Source organism: Oncorhynchus tshawytscha, linkage group LG16 (genome assembly GCF_018296145.1).
Source record: "Oncorhynchus tshawytscha isolate Ot180627B linkage group LG16, Otsh_v2.0, whole genome shotgun sequence".
NCBI lineage: Eukaryota > Metazoa > Chordata > Actinopteri > Salmoniformes > Salmonidae > Oncorhynchus > Oncorhynchus tshawytscha.
Window position 1 is genome coordinate 78,269,618 of NC_056444.1, and position 17,459 is coordinate 78,287,076.

Genomic DNA, 17,459 nt, shown 5'->3' on the forward strand with positions numbered 1-17,459 from the left:
CATTATGGGGTATTGTGTGTAGGCCAGTGACAAAACGAAACTCCACTCTGACATTATGGGGTATTGTGTGTAGGCCAGTGACAAAACGATTCAGGCTGTAACACAACAAAACCTGGAAAAAATCAAGGGTTGTGAATACTTTCATAAAGTACTGTATGAGAAAAGATACTTGAACAAGGAGAGGATGCAGGGCGGTAGCTCCACCCCACTCACTCTGCAAGTTTCGTGTCAAATCTATGGGCCAAATGTCCCCTGCCTTTTCGAATTTCAAAAGATGCTTACTCCCTGCTAAATCGTGATTTGTTCAAATAACCAGTGACGAAAAACCTGCGAGCCGGAACAACTACAGATAGCTGAATAATCAAAATGTCAGAATGAACTAAATCTAAACTTTTGCATGATAACCAGGCATTTTCTGAACTCTTCCACCACATTTAGTTCTATGAATGGTTGTGTATGATTACCACCTCCTGCTACTCATGAAAGCTGTGAGAGCACCTTCTGGTCTGCCATTGAATGATAATGTGTAGTGTGGTCTGGCACAGTGCTGGGGATAAAACATTAAGCAGCTGAGATGTGTCTCTGGAGGTTTTGGGTAGAGATGTCTATCATAATCTCAGCATTAGGTCAGACACAATCAGTTTGGCTACTGTAGTTATAGGGAACTTGTAGCCTAGATTATACATGATATTGACAAGGAACATTCAAATCATAGAGAATTTCAATGCTGGGTGACAGGTAGGGGCAAAGTTACTACATGAAGCAGAAACACATACATTTGTGTATAGCCAAAAAACACTGATGGGAGTGAAGAGGAGTGAAGACAATACTATCTCTCATTGAGCTTGTCGGAAACATCACACAATGTCTGTAAATGTTAGCTATTTAATCAAAAGTAAGACTTAGAAAATGTGATTCAAAGAAACAGGAGGCATTCGATGACAATAGCGTCAATGCACTAACTGCTATTCAGTTCTCTCCAGTGCTGTAAGCTTCATAAATCCATTTCCTCCCAGTAAGACTGACTTCCTGTTGCAGAGACTCTGCAGCCATGCAGAGAGTTCAACAGGACTTTGCTTACTTACTCAGAATAATGTCTATGTATCTACACACTGAGCAGTAGTGGGAACATGTAGTCAGGTTGCCATGGAAATGTCCTGTGCAGCTCATCAGGAGAATCTATGATCAGGAACTCCACAAGGACGTGGCTACTGAGTGCCCCTCAACCATCTTCCTTCTTTCCTTCCTTCAGTCTGCCAAAAAGAGAGGAAAATCTCACCCTGTATGAAATCACACCCTGTATGTTCATTTCACTGTGTCTTCCTCCTTTTCACACATTTTTTCATTTGGGACTACTCATCTCAGCTGTTGTCTTCTCCTAAGTGTCGTAGCCTGTCCCCTGTCTCAGGGCCACTCTGTCATCTCAGTGTTGTGGCCTGTCCCCTGTCTCATGGCCACTCTGTCATCTCAGTGTCACGGCCTGTCCCCTGTCTCAGGGCCACTCTGTCATCATAGGTCAGTGACTTTATTCTCCACGGCAGCCGAGATCTGCTGGAGCCTGTATCCCAGCTGCATCTTCTGAGCTGTAGAGTCCTCCTCTAGAGCAGTGATGATCTGGGAGGAGGGAGTACCAATAACAGGTTCAAGTAACTGTCCAGTGAAAATCTCACTTTTTAAATGTTTTATTTGTCCCTTTCTTCATTTTTTTTACACTCCAAAAACAAACTCATACATACGAACGACAACTTACAGACACATACAAACAATGACTACATCTCATCTGTCCAGACTAGCCTGCTCACACCCCCATCTCTCGTGCATTATTGTTTGCAACTTGGTCTAAAACATTTTTTTTTGTCTCAGTCGTCCATGCTATTACAATATTTAAATAATAAATAATTAGATGTTTCCATTGTGTCAATGATTGGGATTGATTAACTTCCAAGTTTTTAGTATACATTTTTTCCAAGATGAGTGATGAGAAGAGAATCGTCCAGATCATTGTGTATCTCACTACACCCTATATGTCATGTCTTGAAATATGCAGACTGATGGATTAAAAGTAAGTTTATATTGTAATACTTCCAACAGCAAACGTTCTAGCTTCTCCCACAACTTCAGAATTTAATGGCATTCGCAGAAATAATGGATTATTCAGTCATTATTAGTCTTACACTTTTCCAGCATGACTCTGCCTTTGTGCTGTATAATTTGTGAATTTTGTCTTATGCATAATACATTCTGTACATTCGTTCATACTGGAGCGTACATTGCGTTAACTGTAATTTCATTAGTTATGCTCCAACTTTCCCTCCATTTTATTCCAACATCAGTTCTTTTTAAATCTTGGTTCCAACAGTTTATATATATATTTTCTAATAGATTGTCAGGTGGATATGGTCTCTGCAAGGTTTTGTACATCTTTCATATGAACATCCTTTTCTGACTCAAATAAGATTCCCTCAAGGTTGCTCTGATGTCCAAAAGATTTCAAATCGAAATTTCGTGATATTTAACTTTTAAGTTGCATGTATTTGAAACTATCTACATTGGTCAGTACAAAATTACTTTTAATCCTCTCAAGGAAAAAAATGTATTTTCGGTTACCAAGTAAATTACGGATTCTATGCCTTTTGATTTCCATGTGGGCCTATTTCTTGATTCATTCTGTAAAGCTATCCAAGGATTATTCCGTAAGGTTGTGTTTCTAGGGAGTGATATTGGTTCTTGTAAAATATTTTGAATTTTCTTCCATATCGTTATAGTGTTCTTAACTATGAAGTTGTTCATGTTCTTAGCTTTATCCTTCGAAAATAGACACCTAAAAAGATTCTGAGGATGAGCATACACATCTTAAACATGTACCCGTTGTTCCTCTTTAGTGCATTTAACTATATGTCACATGTAAAAGCCTTGGGTAGCGAGTTGATACAATTCCAAGTCTGGAAGGTTAAAACTTCCCTCAGATTTCAGAAGATGTAAAACTTGTGTTTTTATTCTATGAATTTTATGTGCCCATATAAAGTCTATAATGATCGAGTATACTTTTTTTACAGAATGTCTTCGGTGGGATAATTGCTATTACCAAAAATAATACAGAAAATGTATCCAAAAACTTTGGCAGTCATTCTAAAGAGGTTTATTCTACCTTTAAGAATTTTTTAAGAATATTATTCATTTGAATTAAATCTCAACTTTATTCCATTACTCAACAATATGAATTATCTTTATACATGTGTTGTTTATTGTCATTTATTAAGCATCCTAAATATACCATATTTTTTTGTGGTCCATTTAAAGGCTTTAATTCATCAGTTATTCTTTTCCTTTTTCCTATTGCCATTATTTTGATCATTCCACGTTAATTTTATAATTTGAGATTTTTGAGTATTCTGAAAAAAATCCAATAATGTATTTTTTGTGTATATTTTTGATTTAGGATATTTATACAATATTTTTTATTAAATGTATTATTTCCGCTGGAAAGTTAAAAGCTTCCAAAGATTTGAATAAAAGACGATCATTCAAGACGATCAAAAGCCATTATTGATTAGAAGTTAATATTCTGTTAACTCATACCCAAATAATGTTGCTGACTCATCCTATACTCTTATTTGTAGCCAATGCATAAATTGAAAAACATGTATATCTGAAACAGACCGATTTAAAAAAAATGCTTGCTATTTCCTCATAGAACATGATGTCATTCTCAGCGGTCTACTCGCTTCTTTTTTAACATACTTAATCAAAACTATTTGGAAGAAAAACTATTTCACTCATATTGTAATTAATTCTAGGTCATATTAGAGAAATCTGGAAACACTGGACAGTTACTTTAAGACAGACAATTGCTTTTGTTTATCTCAGCTAGCTTAACCAGTTATACATTAGGGGGCGCTCTTTTAATTTTTGGATAAAAAAACGTTCCCGTTTTAAACAAGATATTTTGTCACGAAAATATGCTCGACTATGCATATAATTGACAGCTTTGGAAAGAAAACACTGACGTTTCCAAAACTGCAAAGATATTGTCTGTGAGTGCCACAGAACTAATGCTACAGGCGAAACCAAGATGACATTTCATACAGGAAGTACCCCAGATTTTGAATGCGCTGTGTTCCAATGTCTCCTTATATGGCTGTGAATGCGCCAGGAATGAGCCTACACTTTCTGTCGTTTCCCCAAAGGTGTCTGCAGCATTGTGACGTATTTGTAGGCATATCATTGGAAGATTGACCATAAGAGACTACATTTACCAGGTGCCCGCATGGTGTCCTCCGTCGAAATTATTGCGCAATCTCCAGCTGCGTGCATTTTTCCATTTGGTTCAGAGGAGAAACCAAACTGCCAGGAATGATTTATCATCGAATAGATATGTGAAAAACACCTTGAGGATTGATTCTAAACAACGTTTGCCATGTTTCTGTCGATATTATGGAGTTAATTTGGAAAAAAGTTTGGCGTTGTAATGACTGAATTTTCGGGTTTTTTTCTTAGCCAAAAGTGATGAACAAAACGGAGCGATTTCTCCTACACAAATAATATTTTTGGAAAAACTGAACATTTGCTATCTAACTGAGAGTCTCCTCATTGAAAACATCCGAAGTTCTTCAAAGGTAAATTATTTTATTTGAATGCTTTTCTTGTTTTTGTGAAAATGTTGCCTGCTGAATGCTAGGCTTAATGCTATGCTAGCTATCAATACTCTTACACAAATGCTTGTGTAGCTATGGTGGAAAAGCATATTTTGAAAATCTGAGATGACAGTGTTGTTAACAAAAGGCTAAGCTTGTGAGCCAATATATTTATTTCATTTCATTTGCGATTTTCATGAATAGTTAACGTTGCGTTATGCTAATGAGCTTGAGGCTATGATTACGCTCCCGGATAAGGGATTGCTCGAAGCTAGAGGTTAACATCTAATGGAAATTACAAGGAAGGGGCTGAAAAGCCTCGATGGATAGAAATGGAGGACTCACCTGATCATAGTACTTGTTGATGTACTTATACAGTTCATGCAGGGCCACAAGGTAGTTCACCTCGCCAGCATAATTCTGTAAAGAAAGAAGGTAGAAATACTCAGTAAAACTTTGTTGCTACAGAACTTCTACGTGATCTATAGAAAAACAACCTAAGACCTACAGCACAATATTAACCTCAAAACATGCACCAAGGTGTAGTTATTTTAAATGTAACATACTCGAGACAGTTCTGCAAGTGCAGAATTCATTTCCTGGTCACTGGCAGAAATGGTCTGCCTGATGTCAGCATAGTATCTGAAAGGAGGGGGGGTAGTGAAGGAATGGGAATCTGAGATTATTGCACCCTCCATAATATCCATATGCTATCCATGTCTCATACAACACTAATTCACCAATTTCATGCAAATGAATACATTACAATTCTTCTGACATGAGTTCCCTATATAGCTACGGCAGTGGTGTGTGCTGCCAAGCCGACAGACTCTCTCCAGAAGAATCCCTGCATGCTCAGTGAGCCCGCTCCATGGCACTGACAGATTGGCTGTGCCCTCTCTGCCTTGCCCAGGGTCATATTCTCACCTCTCTACCATCTGCTTGTACCGTGGGATATCTCTGGCATACAGCAACTTGTTGATAGGAGAGTCCTAGAAGGAAAAAATGTAATGTTCTACTCAAAACACAGTACGGTTCCATGAGTGTTTAGAACCTGCATGCTCTCGTACTCTCTCTCTATTCTTCTTTATTTCATTCAATCCCCCCTGGCATCTCTACTCTCCCTTCATTTCTGCTAGACCTTCCATTCCCCCAGGCCCTTAACCTTCTCAGTAATGTCTCCTCTCCGTGTTTGTCTCACCCTGCCCAGCTTGTGCTCGGCAATGGTACAGGAATCCATGAAGGTCTGGGCTATGACAGACAACACAGCGTCCACGTGGTCTGATGCCTGAACGTCAAAGATGAACTGAGGGTTCTTCAGGATGTTAATCCAGAACCTCAGGGGTAAACTGGTGGGAAAACAAACAATTAGCTCAATCAATTTAGGAGTCTACAATCTCACCATGTTCAACCTGTAGACCAATGTGCCTCACAGAGTGTAGTCTAACATTCGCAATCGCAGATGTACTTTCGATGGGTAATGTTGCCCATGCTACATCAATGGACAACCCGGTGCATTCTGGGCTATTGTGGGACAAGCTCATTCAAGGAGTGAATGGGATTCTATTGAGCGCAAGCTTAAAAATCTAACATTAGCACAAATTTCCTCAACAAGAACTTCAACATTACAAATCTTTTCTGAGATGTGAGATAATTGTAATTATAATGTAAGTAAGATGGAGCAGGGGATGAAGGCAGACGTTTTATGTGCCCAAACCGATTGTGTTATTTTGGTAGGTTATTTGCGTTGTTTGTAACTTATTTTTTTACTTGTTTTGTACATAATATTGCCGCTACCGTCTTTTATAACCGAAAATAACTTCTGGACATCAGGACTGCGATTATTCACCACGGACTGGCAGAATCATTTTCTTCCTTTAACGAGTCTGGCGAGGCTGACGCGAACGATACTGCTTTCTCGGGAACAGACCCAGATCCCCGTGATTTGTGTGAAGAGGAGGCGGAGAAAAAGGGGCCGGAGTGCGGGCTGCCTTCTGAGAATTTGTAGGCAAAACTACCAACAGGATATTAAAAACTGTGATATCTTATGCTTCACGGGGTTGTGGCTGAATGACGACACTATCAACATACAGCTGGCTATATGCTGCACCGACAGGATAGAACAGCGGCATCTGGTAAGACAAGGGGCGGAGGACTATGTATTTTGTAAATAACAGCCCGTGCACGATATCTAAGGAAGTCTCGAGCTATTGCTCGTCTGAGGTAGAGTATCTCATGATAAGCTGTAGACCACATTATCTACCTAGAGAGTTTTCATCTGTATTTTTCGTAGCTGTTTACATACCATCACAGTCAGAGGCTGGCACTAAGACAGCATTGGATGAGCTGTATTCCGCCATATACAAAGAAGAAAATGCTCAACCAGAGGCAGCACTCCTAGTCGCCGGGGACTTTAATGCAGGGAAACTTAAATCTGTTTAACCAAATTTCTATCAGCATGTTAAATATGCAACCAGAGGGAAAAAACTCTGGACCACCTTTACTCCACACACAGAGATGCATACAAAGCTCTCCCTTGCCCTCCATTTAGCAAATCTGACCATAATTATATCCTCCTGATTCCATAAAAAATTAAAGCAGGGAGCACCAGTGACTAGATCAATAAAAAAGTTGTCAGATTAAGCAGATGCTAAGCATGACTGTTTGGGATTCCTCCAATGGCATTGACAAGTACACAAAAATCAAATCAAATGTATTTATATAGCCCTTCGTACATCAGCTGATATCTCAAAGTGCTGTACAGAAACCCAGCCTAAAACCCAAAACAGCAAGCAATGCAGGTGTAGAAGCACCACATCAGTCATTGGCTTCATCAATAAGTGCATCGATGATGTCGCCCCCTATGTGACCGTACGTACATACCCCAACCAGAAGCCATGGATTACAGGCAACATCCGCACTGAGCTAAAGGCTAGAGCTGCCACTTTCAAGGAGCGGGACTCTAACCTGGAAGCTTATAAGAAATCCCGCTACACCCTCTGACGAACCATCAAACAGACAAAGTGCCAATACAGGACTATGATCGAATCGTACTACACCGGCTCTGAATGTCGTCGGATGTGGCAGGGCTTGCAAACCATTACATTCTACAAAGGGAAGCACAGCCGAGAGCTGCCCAGTGGCACGAGCCTACCAGACGAGCTAAACTACTTCTATGCTCGCTTCAAGGCAAATAACACAGAAACATGCATGAGAACACCAGCTGTTCTGGAAGACTGTGATCACACTCTCCGCAGTCGATGTGAGTAAGACCTTTAAACAGGTCAACATTCACAAGGCCGCAGGGCCAGACGGATTACCAGGACGTGTACTGCGAGCATGACAGCTTCACTGACATTTTCAACCACTCCCTGTCCGGGTCTGTAATACTAATATGTTTTAAGCAGACCACCATAGCATCTGTTCCCAAGAACACTAAGATAACCTTCCTGAATGTCTACCGACCTGTAGCAGTCACGCTTGTAGCCATGAAGTGCTTTGAAAGGCTGGTCATGGCTCTCATCAACACCATTATCCCAGAAACCCTAGACCCACTCCAATGTGCATACTGCCCAAACAGATCCACAGAAGATACAATCTCTATTGCACTCCACGCTGCCCTTTCCCACCTGGAAAAAAGTAATACCTATGTGAGAATGCTATTCAATGACTCAGCATTCAACACCATTGTGCCCTCAAAGTTCATCAATAAGCTAAGGACCCTGGGACTAAACACCTCCCTCTGCAACTGGATCCTGGACTTCCTGACGGGCCACTCCCAGGTGGAAAGGGTAGGTAAAAACACATCCGCCACGCTGATCCTCAACACAGGGGCCCCTCAGGGGTGCGTGTTCAGTCCCCTCCTGTACTCCATGTTCACTCATGACTGCACAGCCAGGCACGACTTCAACACCATCATTAAGTTTTCCGATGACACAACAGTGGTAGGCCTGATCACCGACAACGATGAGACAGCCTATAGGGAGGAGGTCAGAGACCTGGCCGTGTGGTGCCAGTACAACCACCTCTCCCTCAACGTGATCAGGACAAAGACGATGATTGTGGACTACAGGAAAAAGAGGACAGAGCCACCCCCATTCTCATCGACGGGGCTGCAGTGGAACAGGTTGAGAGCGTCAAGTTCTTTGGTGTCCACATCACCAACGAACTAACATGGTCCAAGCACACCAAGACAGTTGTGAAGAGGGCCCGAAAAAACCTATTCCCCCTTAGGAGACTAAAATGATTTGGCATGGGCCCTCAGATCCTCAAAAGTTTCTACAGCTGCACCATTGAGAGCATCCTGACTATTTGCATCACTGCCTGGTATGGCAACTGCTCGGCCTCAGACCGCATGGCACTACAGAGGGTAGTGCGAACAGCCCAGTACCTCACTGGGGCCAAGCTTCCTGCCATCCAGGACCGCTATACCAGGCGGTGTCAGAGGAAGGCCCTAAAAATTGTCAAAGACTCCAGCCACCCTAGTCATACCGGAGCGCCAAGTCTAGGTCCAAGAGGCTTCTAAACAGCTTCTCCCCCAAGCACTAAGACTCATGAACACCTAATCAAATACCTATCCAGACTATTTGCATTCCCCCTTCTTTTACACCACTGCTACTCTCTGTTGTTATCATCTATGCAGTCACTTTAATAACTCTACCTACATGTTTTGGCCTTTCTAGGGAGTTTTTCCTAGCCACCGTGCTTTTACACCTGCATTGCTTGCTGTTTGGGGTTTTAGGCTGGGTTTCTGTACAGCACTTTGAGATATCAGCTGATGTACGAAGGGCTTTATAAATACATTTTATTTTATTTGATGTGCATATTACCTCAATTAACCTGTTCCCCTGCACATTGACTCTGTACCGGTAACCCCTTGTATATAGTCTCGCTATTGTTATTTTACTGCTGCTCTTTAATTACTTGTTACTTTTGATTTCTTATTCTTATCCATATTTTTTAAAACTGCATTGTTGGTTTGGGGCTCGTAAGTAAGCATTTTACTGTACGTTTTACACCTGTTGTATTCGGCGCATGTGACTCATAACATTTGATTTGATTTGAATTAACTTGCTATCTGTAGTATCGTATAGCTTTGGAATCGTAACATTACGTACTTTAGAGAAAAATAGACGTTTCTCCACATATACACTGACTTTGAGAACATTGGCCGGTATTAAAATCTGACATGTATGATAGATGTTTTCACTATCTAAAAGTCATATTCCTATTAACTTCCAGTGTAGTGAGAGAGACTTTATCACGATGCTTCGTCACACCGGCCGGATTTCTGCCTGCTTGAACGCCAATAACTCAGATACTCGTGAAAACGTGAAATGACCCAGAGAATAGATAGAACATCACTCGGAGATGCACAAAAACAATATAACATTCAAAATGGGTGAACCTTTCCTTCAATGACGAGGCCCTGATCTGTATTGGTTGCTGTTATTATAAAAGATATGAAACACTTCAGTGTTTGCAAGCAAATGAACCAGTAGTAGTGCTGAGTTGTTACCTGTTAGTCTTCCAGATGTGTATGGTCTCAGAGTCTGTGATGTTGTGTTGCAGAGCCTGCTCATCCAGCAGGTCAAAGAAGTACTTGACAGCCATGGGAACTGGCTGGTTAGTGCTCAGGATCACTGTGAACAAGTCATCCACAAACTTCTGCAGTGTGCCCTGGGAGGATGAGCAGGAAGTTATGGGAATAAATATGTGCAAATGTTGAGTGTAAATTGTTACAAATACTGTTTGTGGGTGAGCCTGTGTGTGTGGGATTGTGTTGCATGTGCATTATGGCACCTTCATGGAGAGTAGGCGAGTGAGGTAGATCTCAGGGATGGCTTTGGCCCTCTCTCTCTCCCTCAGGCTGCCACGCCTGTGTTTGGGAAGGTCTGGCTCCTCGTTGGCTTTCACCAGGTGCCAGAGCTTCACGCCTCCCTCGTCCCCATCGTCCAACATAGGTGTCTCTGTAAGACAGAGGAACACGCATGGTCATACAGTGCCCCTGCAGGCCATCTCTGACCTAGTCTTGGTAGATAAGGTAAGGTCCCCCATAATACAGTTGAAGGGCTGTTTCTTCAGAAAAACACCAATGCTAGTTATACAGTATCACACCGTAACAACATAATATTGTGTGAATTGTCTGAATGTGGTTGTTGTGTTCTATTGATGCTAAACACTATCCTATGACCATGCTGCCCTAGATTATAGATTAGTTGAGACTCAATCTCTCCAGGAGTGTAATCATGGCTGTCATTGTGCAGACTCACTCTCTCCAGGAATGTAATCATGGCTGTCATTGTGCAGACTCACTCTCTCCAGGAATGTAATCATGGCTGTCATTGTGGATGTGTTTGGTGTTCCGGGGTACCAGTGCAACAGTGGCTCCATCCGGAACCTGCAGACCATTTGTGAAATCATGAAATCAAGTTAACTTCTTATGGCTGGGGGCAGTATTGAGTAGCTTGGATGAATAAGGTGTCCAGAGTAAACTGCCTGCTACTCAGGCATATTATTAGTACATTTTGATAGAAAACACTCTGACGTTTCTAAAACTGTTTGAATGATGTCTGTGAGTATAACAAAACTCATATGGCAGGCAAAAACCTGAGAAAAAAATCCAACCAGGAAGTGGGAAATTTGAGGTTTGTAGGTTTTCAAGTCTTTGCCTATCCAAGATACAGTGTAAATTTGGTCCAATTGCGGTCGTGAGAGCGACCTGCGTTCCTTTTCATTTCTAAAGACAAAGGAATTGTCCGGTTGAAACATCATTGAAGATTTATGTTAAAAACATCCTAAAGATTGATTCTATACATCGTTTGACATGTTTCTACGAACTGTAATATAACTTTTTTGACTTTTCGTCTGGACTAAGTGACTGCGCCTCGTGAATTCGAATTTGTGAACTAAACACGTGAACAAAAAGGAGGTATTTGGACATAAATGATGGACTTTATCGAACAAAACAAACATTTATTGTGGAACTGGGATTCCTGGGAGTGCATTCCAATGAAGATCATCAAAGGTAAGTGAATATTTATAATGCTATTTCTGACTTCTGTTGACTCCACAACATGGTGGGTATCTGTATGGCTTGTTTTGGTGCCTGAGCGCTGTACTCAGATAATTGCTTGGTGTGCTTTTTCCATAAAGCTTTTTTGAAATCTGACACAGCGTTTGCATTATGGAGAAGTATATCTTTAACAAAGTAACAAAAAGGAGACTTTACAGTGATGTAGTTAGTCATTATGTTTAAAGGGATTGTTACACATTTTATCTACTTCCCCAGAGTCAGATAAATTCATGGATACCATTTGTATGTCTCTGTGTGCAATTTCAAGGTAGTTTCTGGAGGCATTGCTAACTGATGTTTGCGCAATGTCAAAGTCTGCAGGAGCAGCTAGTATGTTAGTAGAAAAAATGGCTTTATAGCCAAAATATCGAACTATCCCTTTAAGGGGGATAGGGAGGGATATAATGTGATGGGATGTTTGGCCTGCTGTGTCTGACCTTGTAATGCTGCAGGGTGTTGAGGCGTTTCCAGGAGCCCTGCACCACCGACGTCAGGTCCTCGTCAGACAGAATCAGGTGACCTGCCGTGCCCGCACGCCACTCTGATCAAGGACACAATACAGAAAATGAATTAGTTCATTATAAATGACACGGCCAAGGAGGGATTCTGTTGGCTTTGTCAATTCTATAGTATGTCCATTAACTTGGATACATGTTATTTGGCTTGACTTCAACCTGGCATGCCAGGTTGGACGAGGATGTCACCTTTTCATATTGAACAGTGAACGATAGAGAGCTGTAGCGGAGGCTCACCCAGGTGGAGAGAGTCTGTGTGGGGCCTCTGGGAGAAGGACATGCTCTTCCATGCTTGCTCCAGGAGCTTCTCCTTCACCTGGGTTATGGTGTCACAGTCCAGCACCTTGGCAGGAGCCGTCTGGGGCATGCCACCGTTGCCTGTCGCTGGCATGAGGACATTCAGTGTCTGAAAGGTTATTGGTGGATCATTATACCACTATCCTGAAACTAGGACTACTTCACCATGCTGCACAACTCCTTCCTTTCCAGCCTCTGCTTTGTAATGCAACAGAAAGCATTGCATGTAGATGTGTATTAATGGTAAAGGGACATCAGGGATTATGTGTGCTGTGCTCTCACCAGGGTTTTGTAATCTACATCCTCGCGGAGCAGCCTGTTGTCGTTGAGTGTATACTTGGCCTTTCCTGTCACAACGTCCACCGGTCCCTTGTCCACCTGGTGTTTAATGGCTCTGAACAGCATGTAGAAGGATTCCCCTGCAGTGTCCTAATAACACAACACAGAGACATGGTTCTCTGTCTCTTTAGTGAGGAGACACAGGGGGTGAATGGGGACATGGTCCTCTGTCTCTTTAATAAGGAGACAGGGGGTTGAATGGGGACATGGTTCTCTGTCTCTTTAATAAGGAGACACGGGGTTGAATGGGGACATGGTTCTCAGTCTCTTTAATAAGGAGACAGGGGGGTTAATGGGGACATGGTTCTCTGTCTCTTTAATAAGGAGACAGGGGGTTGAATGGGGACATGGTTCTCTGTCTCTTTAGTAAGGAGACACAGGGGGTGCATGGGGACATGGTCCTCTGTCTCTTTAGTGAGGAGACAGGGGGATGAATGGGGACATGGTCCTCTGTCTCTTTAGTGAGGAGACACAGGAGGTGAATGGGGACATGGTTATCTGTCTCTTTAGTGAGGAGACACAGGAGGTGAATGGGGACATGGCAGGCTGAGAGACTCACCCTCAGGAAGGTAAACAGACACATTGACATCCAGTTGGTCAGCAGTTTCTCCACCACTGACTCAGTTCTGAAACAGGACATCATATTCGATATGAATGTGTCTGCTATTGATAAGAACACCCATCCACAACAGACTTTAGACGACCTCGCAAGAAGCCTGTCATTACCAAGACTGAGGCGAACATCCTACAGATCATCCACCTCACCTTCGGAGCATCAGTCTGGGGTTTTTGGCCATGTACTGCACCACCAGGTCATTGAGCAGAGTCTTCAGGATGTCAGTGAAGTACTCCAGCTTCCCATGCAGGGCCACGGTGAGCAGGGAGGCCACGTAGGCCCGGTCCCGAGGGGAAAAGGTTCGCTGCACCTCCAGGGTGTGGATGAACTGGGGTCAAAACAGTGACACAGTGAAAGAGAAGCATTAAATATATGCATTATGATATTACTATGATATTACTATAGATGTTTTAGAGTCTGAATGCCATTGAGGTAGTTCGAGTTCAATCAACAACAAAAGAGACTGGACATCATACTTATTCAGAGTCAGTAGAGATTACCGTGGTGAGGAATAGTTTGCTGTTGAGGAGGTTGGACAACTGAACCAGCCCCTGCTCCACCGTCTGTCTACGGCACTCCGGCACGTCCAAATCTCGCCTCAGTGGCGACTCCCGGTGGCCAGGGAAGAAAATGCGCTCTGCATATGCCCTGTAGTCCAGGAAGGGGATACCAGAACCCACCAGGTCACTGGAACAGTCCATCATTTCAGTCATCAGGTCTGCACAGAGGAAGAGGGAGGGAAACAAACCACATTGAGATAGAATGAGAATCTTTTTAGCAACAGCATATGCAACCCACACCCGAAAAAAAACCATCTTATTTATGTCCACTTTAGGTTTTTGAGATATAAGATGCTGTTATGTCCAGGTCTCGCTTGAAAAATAGATGTTTATCTCAACAAGAAAAAAATGGTAAAATATCAGTTAAATAAAGAAATAAAACATTTATATGTGAATTTATTGCTTATGGTGCTTTCTCATACCTGTGAACTCCTTCTTGCAGCGGTCCCTCACACTGGTCTCCAGATTCTCCAGCTGAATCTGGACCTTCTTGTAGTCCCTCACGGCCTGTTTGCTCTTCCTCCTGACAGAGAGACATATGGACAGACAGAAGAGCTCACATCCAGTATACCGAGCATTACTTTGAACAGATGAAATGGTTTATACTTGGTAGACTAGTGACTGTGTCGGCACCCATCTGTATATGACCACTATGACGAGGAGGATGAGGGCTACGATGGAGGCCCCACACCTACCTGTATATGAGCATTATGATGAGGACGATGAGGGCTATGATGGAGGCCCCACACCCACCTGTATATGAGCATTATGATGAGGACGATGAGGGCTATGATGGAGGCCCCACACCCACCTGTATATGAGCACTATGATGAGGACGATGAGGACTACGATGGAGGCCCCACACCTACCTGTATATGAGCATTATGACGAGGACGATGAGGACTACGATGGAGGCCCCACTCCCATACCCACCTGTATATGAGCATTATGATCAGGACAATGAGGAGGCCCCACCCCCACCCCCACCTGTATATGAGCATTATGATGAGGACAATGAGGAGGCACCACCCCCACACCGACCTGTATATGAGAATTATGACGAGGACGATGAGGGCTACGATGCAGGCCCCACACCCACCTGTATAGGACCATAATGATGAGGACAATGATGAGGCCCTACTCCCACACCCACCTGTATATGAGCACTATGATGAGGACGATGAGGGCTACGATGGAGGCCCCCACCCCCAAGCCCACCTGGGCCTCCAGGGGGAAGGTGGACTGGACCTGGGTGTCATACTGCACTCTGCCCAGGGAGAAGTTCAGGTTGCCCATCTGGACCTGGGACAAGACCGCAATGGATTTTAGAGTGGGAGGGTTGATGTGTTTTATACTGTACATCTCAACCCTACTATCACCACAACTATAGTCACTAGATCATCCATCAACAGCATTACTCATCACATTCAGAGTTACAGGTGTGACTATCCTCCAGAATGTAAGACGTGCCCTCTCTGATTTCCAATTTAAACAGTGGTAACCCAAGGAGTGAGGACGTACAGTGAACTCGGGGAGAGAATCCATGCCCTCCTGCTTCTTGCTGGCCATCACTGAGGGCTGCTGGGATGGAGGCTCACAGTAGAGGTGGTTATGGGTCAAGGTCTTCACCGAGCACACCCCATCCCCGATCAGAGCCACCACCTCCTCCTTAAAGATGGCCAGGTCCAGGTTCTCCCCCTGATTCAGAACCATACTGTTATTAGACAAAAACAGACAACACTCATAGGCTCTGAAAAACTGTTGCAGAAGCTGTTATGGTAGTTGAGATGGGATGTAGCAGACACCTCCACAGAGATGATGCTGCCAGGTTTGTGCTGGTAGGGTTTGCTGGGGTCATTCTGGTTCAGTGGGATTAGGATGGGGTTGAGCTCGTAACTGAAAACACCGCTGCCCACAGCGCTGAAGTCAAAGTGCAGGTTATCCAGTAGGAAGTCCACCTTGACCCGGGCACTGTGGGCCTCCGTCCCCACGGCAGGCGTAGGGCACAGCATCAGAGAGGAGCTGCTCACGGCACAGCGCGTCTCAAACTGGAGAGGGAGAGATGAGACAGAGGAGTTGATTTATAGATCAAGCACATAGAAACGTGATATTTTTTGCAGCAAAAAGAGTAAGGATGTTTTGCCATTTGCTATTTAGGGAAAGCAGTGAATAATTCTCAACTTTACGGTGATACATCACAGGACATTATCAAAGAAAAGAGTGTATATCCCTAAATGGAAGCAAGGAGACAACTGAACATCATATTAGAGGACTCAACACGCATTTCCAGTTCTGTTTGACAGCACAGAGCATGTCTTCAGGACAGTCTGGCTCAGGAACTATCCGTCTTTGCCTCTTGAGTGGGATTTCTCTACGTCTCACTCTACTCTCTCCATCTCTGCTGCTCCTCCTCGTCCTCCTGTTCTTCCTCGGTGAGAGGGACTCCAGAGGACTAACGGTCACCCGGATTCTGGGCTCCTGGACTACATCCAGGTTTTGTCCGGACACACGTATCAGTCTTCCACCACTGGACACACAGAGAGAAGACTTTAATAACGAAATGGTATATATTTCTGACACAATGTGTTGTGAGTGACAGTGTTCCACCCACCTGAGAAAGCTTTTGGAGGGTGTAGCCATGGTTACGTTAGGGTCTGAGGTGTAATAGTAAATGTCTCCCTCTAGATGGCGCTCTGCTCTACCAAATCGGACAGTGATTCCATGTGCTCCAGTTCTGTTGCTGCCTCCAGTCATACATGTAATCTGGTCATCCTTGACCTCCGAGGAGCTAGAGAATGAGTTGAACCAGATATCACAACTACCGCTACAGAATGTTACAGGGCTTTTATTGAGGAAACTGACAAATGAATTCTGAATTCTCTCACATAACGCAGACACCACTGTAAACCACTGTTTGATCTGGTGACTGAATGTTACAGATATGTAAGAGGCTCACATGAGGCATGGGACTCCTCCAATCAGCACGCTGACCTCACTGAGGTGTCCAGTCTTCAGGCTCTGGCCCATTACGGTCAACGCAGAGCCCCCAGCCTTGGGCCCCTTATGAGGGGCTATCTCCAACAGAACTGGGTCCTGAGAAGAAGAGAAAGGGCGTTAGAAAATAAAACTTTATCAGACTTCATTTGAGGGCCAGTATTGTCCACTCGGCTAGATCAGCATTTTAATAGAAGATAACAAAGTCTGTTATAGATACCTGGAAGCTGAACCTTTGACTGGAGAGTCCAAGCCCTCCTCCTCTCACCTCGACTGAGGCCTGGCCACTCTTCTGTCCCCCACTGGCTGTGGTCTCACACACAATCCTACAGAACAATGGAGGATTAAAGCAGGTTACTACTCTGAATGCAGATACAACTAGAGATGCAGAACATAGAAAAAAATGAACATATTTTCATGAGAAGAACA

General features: G+C 43.3%; 1 protein-coding gene across 2 annotated transcripts in view; it reads right to left on the reverse strand.

Annotated features, from left to right (window-relative positions):
- Positions 1-869: 869 nt before the first annotated feature.
- plxnb1a (plexin b1a) overlaps positions 870-17,459 on the reverse strand; it is an 88,723-nt gene continuing 72,133 nt past the window's right edge. The window contains exons 17-38 of one of the 2 annotated variants that reach the window (XM_024403463.1): positions 17,251-17,356; positions 16,993-17,129; positions 16,648-16,824; positions 16,419-16,563; positions 15,842-16,084; positions 15,558-15,734; positions 15,190-15,338; positions 14,459-14,559; positions 13,977-14,194; positions 13,626-13,804; positions 13,420-13,486; positions 12,804-12,950; positions 12,462-12,630; positions 12,147-12,250; positions 10,950-11,034; positions 10,437-10,603; positions 10,153-10,313; positions 5,836-5,983; positions 5,562-5,626; positions 5,201-5,276; positions 4,980-5,054; positions 870-1,614 (exon numbers count right to left, since the gene is read on the reverse strand). In XM_024403463.1, coding sequence (XP_024259231.1) covers positions 1,510-1,614; positions 4,980-5,054; positions 5,201-5,276; positions 5,562-5,626; positions 5,836-5,983; positions 10,153-10,313; positions 10,437-10,603; positions 10,950-11,034; positions 12,147-12,250; positions 12,462-12,630; positions 12,804-12,950; positions 13,420-13,486; positions 13,626-13,804; positions 13,977-14,194; positions 14,459-14,559; positions 15,190-15,338; positions 15,558-15,734; positions 15,842-16,084; positions 16,419-16,563; positions 16,648-16,824; positions 16,993-17,129; positions 17,251-17,356 — 3,001 coding nt within the window. In that variant the 3' untranslated portion in view covers positions 870-1,509. Of the gene's footprint in view, positions 1,615-4,979; positions 5,055-5,200; positions 5,277-5,561; positions 5,627-5,835; positions 5,984-10,152; positions 10,314-10,436; positions 10,604-10,906; positions 11,035-12,146; positions 12,251-12,461; positions 12,631-12,803; positions 12,951-13,419; positions 13,487-13,625; positions 13,805-13,976; positions 14,195-14,458; positions 14,560-15,189; positions 15,339-15,557; positions 15,735-15,841; positions 16,085-16,418; positions 16,564-16,647; positions 16,825-16,992; positions 17,130-17,250; positions 17,357-17,459 lie in introns of those variants that run through there. The other variant, XM_024403464.2, reaches the window with a different exon arrangement.